The sequence below is a fragment of the Caretta caretta genome, chromosome 14 (genome assembly GCF_965140235.1).
Source record: "Caretta caretta isolate rCarCar2 chromosome 14, rCarCar1.hap1, whole genome shotgun sequence".
NCBI lineage: Eukaryota > Metazoa > Chordata > Testudines > Cheloniidae > Caretta > Caretta caretta.
In genome coordinates, this window is record NC_134219.1 from 18,007,742 (window position 1) to 18,021,738 (window position 13,997).

General features: G+C 38.2%; 1 protein-coding gene across 16 annotated transcripts in view; it reads right to left on the reverse strand.

The window, feature by feature from the left end:
* TNRC6C (trinucleotide repeat containing adaptor 6C) overlaps positions 1-13,997 on the reverse strand; it is a 584,248-nt gene that overhangs the window by 41,951 nt on the left and 528,300 nt on the right. For 15 of the 16 annotated variants that reach the window (XM_075119317.1, XM_048817810.2, XM_048817816.2 and 12 more), the window contains 2 exons: positions 1,968-2,177; positions 345-511 (listed from right to left, as the gene is read on the reverse strand). In XM_075119317.1, coding sequence (XP_074975418.1) covers positions 345-511; positions 1,968-2,177 — 377 coding nt within the window. The remainder of the gene's footprint in view (positions 1-344; positions 512-1,967; positions 2,178-13,997) is intronic. The other variant, XM_048817811.2, reaches the window with a different exon arrangement.

Genomic DNA, 13,997 nt, shown 5'->3' on the forward strand with positions numbered 1-13,997 from the left:
AAATGTGTTAGTCTCTAAGGTGCCACAAGTACTCCTTTTCTTTTTGCGAATACAGACTAACACGGCTGCTACTCTGAAACCTGTCAGACTAGCTAAAGTGTATTCAAGGGAACAATATTTTGTTGTCTATCATTTAATATGACTGCTTTTACTTTAGTTGCAACAAGTGTATATAAATCCATTTCCTACAGTACTGCACTCATTTTCACCACTCGTGATGAGACAAACTTTCATTCAAACTCAGAGTATTAATCTTATACAGAAACCATGTGTAACATTCAATGCTAGAAATGCTGTACTCTAATCCTACTGATTTCTACAATCCATCCTTATCACTGTCCTACCTTTTGAAGTCCTTTCTTTGGGGCATTCCCCCATGAATTACAGGAGGAGTTACTCTCTTGTGAAGCAGTATTATTCCACATATCTCCTTCTTCATCTTCCCACTGACTAGTACTGAGGTTCACTTCATCCCCACCACTGCCCCAGCCTTCTTGCATAGATTTAGAAGCTGGGGAGGAAGGAAACATTTATGTTAATTTTCTCTAGATTTTAAATCCTTTCGTTTATATGCACATCCATCCAATCTTCATTATCTTAGCATCTGAACATTTTACAGAATTACACAGGTGCAACATACAGTTTGATCAATATTAATCTTTTGTTCCCTTCCCTGAAGCTGGAGGGAAGGGATACAATATTTTTATTATTACTGTGGGAAAATTGTGAAGAGCAGAATCTTGCTTATACTCTGAAGGAGGTGAAATGTTAGGTCAATCCGATCTCTTGGGGAACAGGGCTCCAAAGCCATGCAGCCACTACAAATATATTATCTCCTGATCTCATGATTCTTGCCCTTTTAGTTGACAATTTCTGTTATTCCTAATGAACATAGATTATAGCTGCTGAGACAGAAGCAGATTCGAAAGTGGTCTGAGCCAAACCTATCGAGATCTCTGAGGATTACAACATGAACGTGGAATTTGGCAGTAGTGAGTGAGTTGCAAGTAGATGTGTAAGGAGAACTGGGATGATCTATTTCCAATTGTCCTGTCCTGTGTTGCTCAAAAGGTGGAATGTCACATTTTGAACCCTCTATAGCTTTTCCAGAGCTGTCAATTATTTCTATGTACAACATGTTGCAGCAGTAGAGCTTAGAAGTTACAAATAAAAAGCTCACCACAGCCAAAATGGCATTCTACAAGATGAGGTGTCGCCTTCAGGCCAACTGTAGATGAAAGAATGTGCATCTGACAGCTGATGCTACTTGGGAATCTAATAGCAGTAAACAATCCAGGATGACTTGAGGCTGTGAACTGTTTTGATGGTTGAAGGGTATAATTCCTCTCCCACTAATTCAGTTTAAGATGTTTCAGACTATTAGTTCTTAAGTACAATCCTCTTCCTACTAACATCACCTGGGTCTTGACGGAGTTTAGCAGCTTTTCATCCAGGCAATTATCTCAATTACACAATTGGTGATAGCACAGTTGGCATTTGATGAGGAAGAACAGAATTGGGTGTCATCTGTGTAACGTAGGCATTTGAGGTCTTGGTGTCTTACGACTTCCCTTTTCTATATCTTTTGCTGTTTATATTGAATTGCTTCCAGGATACACACACACACACACACACAATAAGCAATGTATTTGAATCTGACAGTCCAGTAAACAAATTTGATTTTCTAAAATGTTCTAAATGGGACAAAATTAGTGCACACACCAAAAGAATTGAGATAGTTTACTGAGTTAAGAAAGTGGAAGTTATATATTGATATTAGATTGTCCTTGGTTATAATGGTATTATATTTTCCAACCATAATTAAAACTAAAAACAATTTTAAATGCAAAAAAAGGGTATGGGAGAGGAAACATGACTGAAAAATATGCAGAAGTACAGATGATGTTTCCCACATTATCCACCCTACCTCCCAACACCATCACAACAGAAGCAGTGTGAGAGTTCACCTGGCTTGCACAGTGCTGGGGCAGCAGCTGGAGCATTCACTCTTCCATAGGTCCCCGCTGGCTCGGCAGAATTATCTCCCCACCCTGTACCACTGCTGGGAGGTTTCCCCCATGCTGAAGTTCCATTATCAACTGCAGCAGAAGGAGATGAGGGCTCTCCCCAAGAAGATTCAGTCTTTGTGTGGACAGTAGGCATTTCTCCCCAGCCTGCTGAAATCAGAAAGATAAAATAAAGTTAGTCAAAAAGGAAAAAAAAGGGAAAACAACAGTGAACCTTTCTGAATAAATTTCCAACTACATCTGTCATTAAAATGACTTTTTTTTGAGAGAGAGAGCATAAAGCAATGGATAGACACAATGGCTCTACTTGAGCATGTAAAAATCAACTTGACTTACTCTCAATTTTCTTTTTCTTAATTGAACTTCATGATATGCATGTGTCAAGATGGAAAAAATATTTTCTATCAACTGCATAAAGGCAGATGTTCAAGCTTATCCATACTGCTATACAAATGTACCTCAACTCTGATCTGGAGAAACCACTCTCCTTCTCAGATGAATCATCTCCTTAAATGCTATGCCTCTTCAGACCATGCTAACCTGTCTCAAAGTGCAAGTGAAGTGGTTTCGTGTCATATCATGCTACTAGGAGGCTGTAAGATCACTGAAAATATCAGGAGGAATCTCAGCTAGAGTTGAACACAGAGGTGCAATTTTTAACCAAATAATTTAAGCTATTTTTAGTTCTCTTAACCATTTGCAGATGGTCACACTTCCTTTCTTGTGCTCTAGAAAATAAAATACTGTATTTGCCTGGGTGGCTACCTTTAATGTGATCGTATATTTCATAAGCATTCTAAAAAGTTTTTATTATGGGGTTGCAGGAAAGTGTATTCCCCCCATATTCCCTCCATCACTGAGGCTCTGTGCTGTAACCAACATCCTACCATACCAGGACTAAATGGGACTACAACAACCACCTATGGCTACACCAAAACCAGTTGAAGGGATTGCTGATACAAGGTACTATTTCCCAACCAAAGTGGTTTTTGTATTAGTATCTTAATGTCTTTCAAGGGATTACCTGGTAAATCACTTTAGCTTGGCTTGAGTGGAATGCTTTTAGCCAAGTCCACCTCCTATTGATTTTACCACTTAGGATGAATCTACCAGGAATTATGGCACAGCTCTTGGGACCAACAGAAAAATAAAGAGTGGGATATAGTACAAGCGGAAGGTTCCATTTAAAGTTGTAATTACCTCCAAATTAGGTCTTCTGAAGTCTGTTACACTACAGAAAGCTTTTCCTGGTGGAAAAGTTACTCATTCCATTTTTTGTTATATATTCATTTCAGTGTACTTGAGTGTTAGCGATTAAGAAACCAACTTTGTCTAGAAAGCAAAACAAGATGTAGACAAACATAGCACCTACAGATTCTTTTGGAGAACTGAATTGTTTGGGCAAGTTTCCCAAAAGATATGAGTGAAATATTTTTTTTTTATTAGAGATGGACTTCAAGTCAAGGTAAAGCATATGCACTGGGTATTTATGACAGGCAGTATATTACAGGGGAACTGAAAGACAATGTTATCTTACATGGAACTGAAACCATGGTACATGTTCGGAAGCAGGGGTTCTCAAACTTTCTTTTGCTGGGCCCCCCTTTGAAAATATTTCAGGCTCTGAAGACTTCCACCCCCTCATTCCCCACACTCTTGGTACCAGTCATAGCTTTGCAGCCTCAGTGCAAATTCCTACAGAGCTAAGTAACCATATCATGCCACTTACTTCTGCACTGCTGCTGGCAGCGGTGCTGCCTTCAGAGCTGGGTGCCCAGTCAGCAGCTGCTGCTCTCTGGCAGCTCAGCACTGAAGGCAAGGAAAAAGAATGAGCAAGGAAAAAAAATCACAGTTTTTGTTCATATTTAAAAAATCTGTCCATTCGGAAACAGGATCACCAAAAAAGAGGTCATGTCCGGGAAAACTCAGGCGTATGGTAACCCTATTTTTTGTGATCTTGCGACAACCCCCCCCCCCCCAAGAGCCTTGTGACCCCCTTTTGGACCCCCAGTTTGAGAAATATTGTTCTACAGTAATCACAAAATTAATTACATCACGTGCAAGCACAAAGTTCAGAAAGGACAGCACATTTCATTAATTGAGCATAAGCTTAAAAAACCCACTATGAACAGGCTGCCACCCAATACAAAACACAAGGTTAGTATTGTTATAATTGAAGTTGTATGTCACTTCTGCCGCAGCACGGATTCCTTCTGGGAACAGAAACTTGTGGGGGAGATGCTAATGGTCCTCTCCCTAATCCAGAAGTAGGAAGATTGTGTTGAAAGCACCTGGCGCAGCACTCCCCCTTACTTTAAGTAGAGCAGAATCCATCTGTTTAACAGATATCAGTCATTTCTAATCATCCTTAATTCCCTTCTACTGTATAAAAAGGGTCTTTTCTCACTCAGATTAGTTTACATTTAAGCAAGGTCAGAAGAGTATTATCTGATTTGATCATAATTTTTCCTTTTTCTTCAACAGAGAAGAACTCCATCAAGTACTAATATTTTTAAGAACTATTTCCCTTGCCAAAAGATGAAGCCTCTTGGCAAATGACAAGATATTTGATATCATTTGCTCTACCTTTTTAAGCAGCATGTAAACTGACTAAGAACAGGTGCCATTTTAACAAGGAGGTCTACATTTGCAAGTAATCCATATGGTCATTTCTGAGGGAACAATCAGTCTAACTGATTGTTAGACCATGGAGGTGACACTGAGTTCAAACTCCATGCTGCTGCCATTTACCCATAACTTGCACCAATGTTCCAGTCTTGGTGTGGCTAAGCCACAGGCAGCATACATCACTTCACCAATAATTGGCGACTGGCCAACACACAGCAACACACAGCTCACTTTTAGATATTTGGATGACTGCGCATTGCACATAATGCTGAGATAAACTATATACCCATTTAACTTTAATATATAAATCTCCTTCCCTAGCAGCATGCTCTTCACTCTAACTCCAATATATTTTACAATAATCGCCATGTTATTCTTGACACAAACATTGATTTCATGATGTTCCATAAAACATCATTTCTGAATTTGCATTGCCATAAGAAGGGATGATTTTCAAATTATTTTCATGGAATTCATAAGAGATTTTCATTTTTGAAACAAAGTCACTGTGTACTTAGTAGTACCAGAAAGTAATGTATTTTTCATGTTAAGATTTTTAATAGAAAACTAGAGAAATTCTTAATCAAACCTCTTTGTGACTCATCTAAAATTTTTATTCAAGTTTGCTTTTGGTGACAGTGGGTATTTAGTCATATCCATTTAAAAAGATTTAAAATGACATTATTTCAAAATAATCTTTCCTCTGTTCAGGAGACATCCCTGGCAGACAGGTGCATGTATTCTGTTTTACATATATGTTGGCATAATGAAAGAGATCAACTATACACAAACAGATGAGGTAGGAAAACTTGAAATGCATCTGAAGTCCCAACCAGAACACAGTGTATCTACAGTATTATAATCTTTGCCTGTGTGTGCACAGCCTATGCTGAAAATTATAACTAGTTCAACCCCAAAATTTAGCCTCAGAACATGAATGCTATAATTTCAATAAATGGTATTAGTTCTTAATAGGGCTGTCAAGCGATTACAAAAATTTATCGTGATTAATCACACTTAATAAAAGAATACCATTTATATAAATATTTTGGGATGTCTTCTACATTTTCAAATATATTGATTTCAGTTGCAACACAGAATACAAAGTGTACAGTGCTCACTTTATATTTATTTTTATTAAAATATTTGCACTGTAAAAAAACAAAAGAAATAGTATTTTTCAAGTCACCTAATACAAGTACTGTAGTGCAATCTCTTGATCATGAAAGTTGAACTTACAAATGTAGAGTTATGCACAACCCCCCCGCATTCAAAAAGTAAAACAATCTAAAACTTTAGAGCCTACAAGTCCAATCAGTCCTACTTCTTGTTCAGCCAATCGCTCAGACAATCATGTTTGCTTACACTTACAGAAGATAATGCTACCTGCTTCTTGTTTACAATGTCACCTGGAAGTGAGAACAGTAGTTTGCAATACACTGTTGTAGCCAGTGTTACAAGATATTTACATGCCAGATGCACTAAAGATTCATATGTCCCTTGAACTTCAACCACCATTCCAGAGGATGTGTCTATGCTCATGACAAGTTCTGCTCGACAACTATCCAAAGCAGTGTGGACCCACGCATATTCATTTTCATCATCTGACTCAGATGCCACCAGGAGAAGGTTCATTTTCTTTTTTTGGTGGTTTGGTCTCTGTAGTTTATGCATCAGAGTGTTGCTCTTTTAAGACTTCTGAAAGCATGCTCCACACCTCATCCCTCTCAGATTTTGGAAGGCACTTCAGATTCTTAAATCTTGAGTCCAGTGCTGTAGCTATCTTTAGAAATTTCACATTGGTATCTTCTTTGAATTTTGTCAAATTTTCAGTGAAAGTGTTCTTAAAATAAACACCACATGCTGGGTCATCATCCGAGACTGCTATAACATGAAATATATGGCAGAATGCGGGTAAAACAGAGCAGGAGACATACAATTCTCTCCAACGAGTTCAGTCACAAATTTAATTAACGCATTATTTTTTTAATGAGCATCATCAGCATGGAAGCATGTCCTCTGGAACGATGGCCAAAGTATGAAGAAGCATATGAATCTTTAGCGCATCTGGCACGTAAATATCTTGCGATGCCAGCTACAACAGTGCCATGCGAACACCTATTCTCACTCTCAGGTGACACTGTAATTAAGAAGTAGGCAGCATTATTTCCCGTAAATGTAAACAAACTTGTTTCTCTTAGTGCTTGGCTGAACAAGAGTAGGATCGAGTGGACCTGTAGGCTCTAAAGTTTTACATTGTTTTGTTTTTGAGAGCAGTTACAACAAAAAAAAACCCTACATTTGTAAGTGGCACTTTCATGATAAAAAGATTGCACTACAGTACTTGTATGAGGTGAATTGAAAAATACTATTTCTTTTATCATTTTACAGTGCAAATATTTGTCATAAAAATAATATAAAGTGAGCACTGTACACTTTGTAGTCTGTGTTGTAATTGAAATTGATATATTTGAAAATACAGAAACACATCTACAAATATTTAATGAATTTCAATTGGTATTCTATTGTTTAACAGTGCGATTAATCACAATTACATTTTTAAATCACGATTAATTTTTTGAGTTAACTGTGATTAATTGATAGACCTAGTTAATAAGTAAAAAATCCTAGGAAGCAGTTCTCTTCTTGCTCTTTACATTAACTAAATTCAGTAACATTGACTAATAACCACAGATTGTATGTAATGTCTCAGTCATTTTGATTTAAGTGCTCTAAATGTGTTAAGTATAACAATGTAAAACATTACCAATAACAATGGAGTTAGCCCTTACTAAAATATTACTTGTAATTACATAAAAACAAAATCCATTTGATACAACAGTTTTCAAAGCTCTTTTAACAGATGAAATTAAATGCAGGAAATTAGCAGAGTAGATAAAAATGATAGGTGGTGTGGAAACCTCTACAATAGCTTGGGTGCTGCTAAACACTAACCCCCAGAAAAACTGCCAACAATCTTGGTAATTTAAACAGAACAGCTATGAATATTTGTAATTTTTTCATTTTTACTTTCTTCCAAGCTAAGTATAAATTTTTGTTAATGCTGTTACATAGCTCTGTGCCAACATTTATGACTGTACGCAACTGTTCTACGTTAGGGACTTAAAAAGATGGGAGAAAATTCCATTATCAATCTACTGACGCAAAATACTGCCATAGTGATGGACCGAGTGTCTGCTTACCTAGTATTCAGAGGGAAAGTTCCTCTTTTTACTTGTTCTGGGGTTTGAAAATAAGATGAAATGATTCATATCTGTGGCACGTCCGTGTGGAATCTTAGTTCAAAGAAACTCTGTCCTCCACACCAAACCTTTCTCTGCCTGCCCAGTCCAAGCAGCTTTCCTACTGGTAAGGGTACTGCTTTCCACTACTACTTTAGATTTCACAATGGAAGCAGCTTAGAAAATGAGCTAGAATTGTTTGGATGGAAATGATTTAAAGTGCTTTTAAAACCTCTCCAATCTGTCTTTTGGAAGGCTTTGGGAAAGACAATATCTCTATAACAGCTTAAACTATTGAAATCATTTTGTTGGTTTTCTACAGTTCTGCTAATAGAAAATTTCTGTTTTTACATTTTTCTTTACAGTGCGAGAGAGACAGATATAAAGTGTCCTGAGAAAATATCTCCATGGTTTTAGGCAAACACAGATCTGTTTTTAAAACAGGAATAAAGTCCATAAAAGGGCTTTCTCTGTGGCAAGAAAGTATGTGTTTAACACTAACATTTCCAGCCACTATTTTAATGCTGTAGACCAGTAATATCAATACACACAGTGACTAGGGTTACCATACATCCGTATTATCCCGGACATGTCCAACTTTTTGGTTCTTAAATCGCCATCTGGGAGGAATTTTTAAATATCTAAAAACATCCGGGATTTTGCCATTATTATTTTTCCCCAAAGAAGAGTTGATCGTTCAAGAAAGAGTGAATGTTGATCATTCAAGAAAGAAAGTGAATGTTGATCACTCGAGAGAGTGCCTGCTTTTCCCCCCTAGTTCCCAGGGCTTGCGCTGTGAAACAGTTGTTTCGCACGGCGGGGAGGAGGGGGAACGTGGCGCACTCAGGGGAGAAGGCGGGGCCGGGACGAGGATTTGGGGAAGGGGTCCAATGGGGCAGGGAGGGAGCAGAGTTGGGGCGAGGACTTTGGGGAAGGGGTTGGAATGGGGGCAGGGAAGGGGTGGAGTTGGGGTGGGGAGGCACGAGATACCACCCCACCCCCAGTGGAGTGTCCTCTTTTTTGAATGTTCAAATATGGTAACCCTAACAGCGACCCTATTAAAAAAATATTTTGGGCACAGTAGCAGGGTTTGTTTACAGAAAGATAAAGCATAATCAACATGGGGTCTCAGCCAATAGGAAATCCAGCCCTGGATAATCAAGAGAAATGAAACTGTGTCACAAGGCAGTTATTTCCCCTTAAAATCACTCTATGGTCATTTGGTAGATGTGTTATTTTTCCTCAGATTTATTTTATCCACTGCAAAGAGGAGACAGTGGAATTGAAAACAAGCAAACAAAAATCAAGAGGCCTCATATAGGTTAAAAAGAAACAGATTGTGTTCTAGAACAATGAGATCTCCTTATAAAGTTGATTGGTAACAAAACAACTACTAGTCAATCTGTCACTAGACAGTCTAATAGTACTGTGAAATAATTAAGCTATACGTGGCTATAAACTGTTAACTTATTAAGTATCTGCTGATAATATTAGTTGCTAATATAACAGTTTATAATAATGGATTTAATCCTAGATAGACAATTAAAATGACAAAGACAGATCCATAGTTAACAGTGAAATTATTTTCCACAGCAAATTCTCCAAATAAGCCAGGTATCACCAGGACCCACATGTTAGAGCAGGGGCGGGAAAACTATTTGGCCTAAGGGCCGCATCGGGCCACATCTGAAATTATATGGAGGGCTGGTTAGGGGAGGCTGTGCCTCCCAAAACAGCTAGCCATGGCCCGGCCCCCACCCACTATCCGACTCCCCCTGCTTCTCGCCTCCTGCAAGCCCCCCTGGAGTCCCCTGCCCCATCCACCCCCCGCTCTCTGTCCCCTGAATGCCCCCGGACTCCACACCCCTAACTCCCCTCTCCTTCCTGACTGACACCCCCACCCCCCGGACCCCTTACCCATCCAATCACGCCTTCTCCTTGACCGCCCCTGGACCCCCTGCCCCTGACTGCGCCCTGCCTCCCCTTCCTGATGGCCCCCCCGGGACCCCTGCCACATCTAACCACCCCTTCTCCCTGTCCCGACTGCCCCCCCGGGACCCCTGCCCCTGACGGCCCCATCCAACCCATCCCCCTCCTTCCTGACTGCCCCCCGGGGACCCCTACCTCCGTTCAACCACCCTGATCACTGCCCCACCCCCGAACTCCTCTGCCCCCCGCTCCCTTCCTCCTTACTGTGCTGCCTGGCGCACTGGTGGATCAGTACCTAGACCAGCTTCCCCGGCTTGGTCTAGGTACTGACAGGGAGTGCAACTCAGAGCCCTTTAAAACTTTTCTTATAGCAATTTTATATTAAATAAAAATAACTGAGAAACGCTCATCTGAAATTTTGCTACAAAAAAACATTTTACAAATTTATCTGCTGAAGGAAACTTTAATATTGATTTGTCATCTTTGTTGTCTGTTTGCTCCAGCACACTTGATTGTATTATAAGTTTAAAGAGAATTTCTATTTATTAAGCCTGTGGTACTCTAAGTCAGAATTCACCAATGAGATGTGCTAATGCATTTTTTGCATTAGTCAGCAAAGCAAATAGGGGTCTTGGTGGTTCCAATGGTTAGATTGTTATTTGAAATTCTTCAGTTGGATTTTCTTCCTCTAGTTCTAAATATTTATATTATAGGAGTAACTCAAACCTCACAATCATGCATACTCTAGTCCTAACTGTGTTTATGACAACATACACAAAACATTTGGAAGTCTGTGTGAAATTAGTCTGTGGATTCACATCAGTTTCAATATCATAAAAAACCCACACAAACAGCACTAAATTGCATTCTTGTTATTTTCAACAGGGGTGCAAAACTGAATAAACCGTAAAAATGGGTTTTCACTTCACCTTGGAGGTAGTATTCTTCAGGTCAGGGTTGAGACGCTTTAGAAGGCAATGTGGGGAGACTGGCTTAAATAGACAAATTTAATTTCTGATGCACTCAGACACTTTTCATTATTCATTTATATGAAAACTGTTGGAAAGGGTAAAAACCCATGAATTATCATTAGACCCAGCTGACAAGTGTAGAGTGAAAGTTTATTACTATACATTATTTGTGTAGAATCATACAATATACTACACACAATATTGACTCCACAAAAGCAGAAGTGATATCCATGTAATAAATTGCAGAATGACAGATTTCATTTACCATGCACCCTTAAACACTTGATCTGCACTCTGTCCACTAATTCATCTTTACCAGGACTACTAACCTCACAAACCATTCAGTAGCTATAGAAATGTTTCTTGTCTCTGCATCCCCAAAACTTCTACTGGTCCCGGAGCAGTGAAGTTTAAGGTCTGATATATCTTGTGTCATATCAGGGCTCGAGACTGGAGCTTTTAATCATTAGAAAGTAGAGAGTCCTAGTTTTACAATAGGACATAGAATATCCTTAGATCAGACCTTAACCACACATTATTAGATAAAGAACAGGTATTATAGATACATTTTAGAGGTCTGATATTTTATTAATTTTCTCTCCATCCAAAATGTGCACGATTGGCTTTACAAGCAGAAGAATGTGAAAAAGTGTGCCAATATAATAAAAAAATCTAATTGTTTTTCCTTAAGTATTTAGCACATAAATACTTGCTAAAATACACAAGGGTTTTTTGTCATTTGTTTGGGATAAAATGCATAGTTCACTTGTTGCTTTACCACTTGTGCATAATACAGACATTATTATTTCCAACTGAAATTAAAATGGGTGTTTCCCATTATCCGCTGAGACTAAAAATATTAACTCCTCAGAGCACAAGAGTGTCCCCCTTTCTTCTTATTTTATTTTATTATATTTTTACCATGGATTTCTTTTCTAATTATGTTTTGCACTATCAGACTGGCTTTTGTCACACTTCTTTGGTTTTTCCAGGTAAGAAAAGGAACTGCCTAGTGGAATAACAGAAATTAAACAGATGCAAAAAAAAGTTAGGCTTCTGTTTATGTGAAGGAGGGACTCGGTCTGGTTTCAATTCAGAATGAGTTGTGGGGGTAGCTAGCTAAAGAGCTTAAAAGCAACCATTTCTGTTTAGCTATTCATCTCGGAGAAAAGCATACTGAATGGGTGTGGATATCAACTTTTGTTGAAATACTGCATGCTTTGCTTTATTTGCAGTTTGATGAGAGACTTCCAGAAGCATAACATGATCCTAAACAGATTAGCAACAGTCAATAGACTGTTTAAGGTTAAAACCATGTAAAAATGACTTTGTGCAAGAAAAAATTGTGATTCAAAGATTAAGGGTCATATTTTACTTTTAGAAAGTTTTCCGGGTGGTGTTTTAATTGGTGTTTCTTTTCAACATGCACTTTCGAAACAAAACAAAAAAACCCACCTCATTTATTCAACTTAACTATGTGCATAAAACAAGAACCAGACAGAGGCATCAGTTTTCTGCAGGTCAGCCTTTTACCATCAAAATGGTCTACAGCAATCTGTAAGAATTTACTTTGTACAAGACATGTTGCTAATTGCAACATGAAATTTTGATGTAATGCAGAAAAATTGGTTTTAGTATTTACTACTCTACGAGAGACCACACAATCAAAAGTCTAAGAGAAACTGTCAAGAGGCAAGAAATGTATATTTAATTTGCCTTCAAAATATGTTAAAAATGCACAGGATGTGTATTATGCCATTTTAAAACATGTGTTTTGTTTTGTTTGTTGTTGAAACAGGAACTACAAACGCCTTGTTAAATGGACTGACGGGTCATATCTGCTAAAGTACATCTCTATCCTCTGCTGAAATTTTGTGAATATAATGATATTCTTAAATGAATCAGCTATCCCTTCAACACTTACTGGAACTATGGACCAGGCACAGGATTCCCCTCTCATTCCCCCTTCTCCACCAATGGTAAAATATCAATTAGACACACTGCACACTGAGGGTGAAAACCTACACTCCTTATAAATGCGCTTCAGCAGAGGATCAACTCAGAAATACAGGGACAGAATCCTCTCTTCCTAAATTGGTGACATAGTACAGTATGCTCAAGCAAGAGGGTTGAGGTCACCATTCCATAGGTGAGGTTACGGTCTGATCTCATGATATTCTAGTGCTAGACGCAACATCTGTGTCCTATTGTAAAATTACAGTAACTCTCCTGACCTTATTATGAGAGAAAAAAATTACTTGAAGATTCTTGGTCCAATATAATGAAAATGTACCAAGTTCAACTGTGGTTGAGACCATCTACGTAGAGTTTGAGATATTAATCTTAAATTACAGACCTAAAGATGATCCTTAATGGTTTCCTCTATCAGAATGATATTTTTTTTATATTATTTTTTGAGAATTGTTTTTTCTGTTAAATGCTCTTCCGGGTTATTGGTTTTCATTCTGTTCAATGTAGCTTTGATGCTTCAATTGCCATATTTTTCTTTATTTGCTTAGAAAGACACACACTTCAAGGAGAAACTAGGATAGAAAATGTCCATTCATCTTCATCATACGCTTTATATCTCAACACAAAAGTAGTCATGTAGCAAAAAAGAAATAAGTTGTTAGAGTAAAAAGTATTTAAAAAATAAAAAGGGATTTTTCTTCTTTATCCTAGGTTTTCCTATGGGCAAATGACTCTGGTGCAACCTAATAAAATGGGCCCCATTTGAAAATAATTATGTAAACTTTTTACTTTTAAGTAAGGCATTACCAGAACTCCCTATTCTAAGGAGAGAGAATACTTGCTCATAGCATAAAGAAAAGGAGTACTTGTAGCACCTTAGAGACTAACACATTTATTTGTTACAGCTACAGCTCACAAAAGCTTATGCTCAAATAAATGTGTTAGTCTCTAAGGTGCCACAAGTACTCCTTTTCTTTTTGTGAATACAGACTAACACAGCTGCTACTCTGAAACCTGCTCATAGCATTACTCTCTTACATTTTTCTATGAAGTGACAACTAACTTCTTAAGGGCACCTACTTCCTGTGTGGTTTTATATATTTACTGTGTGAGAGTTTTTATATTCGAAGAACAGTGTAGTCAGTGTGAGATAGAAAGACTCTCAGGTGCCTCCATAGAGGTTGAGATGCCCACCCAATATTTCCTGTAGAAGAAAGATAGTTCCAGGC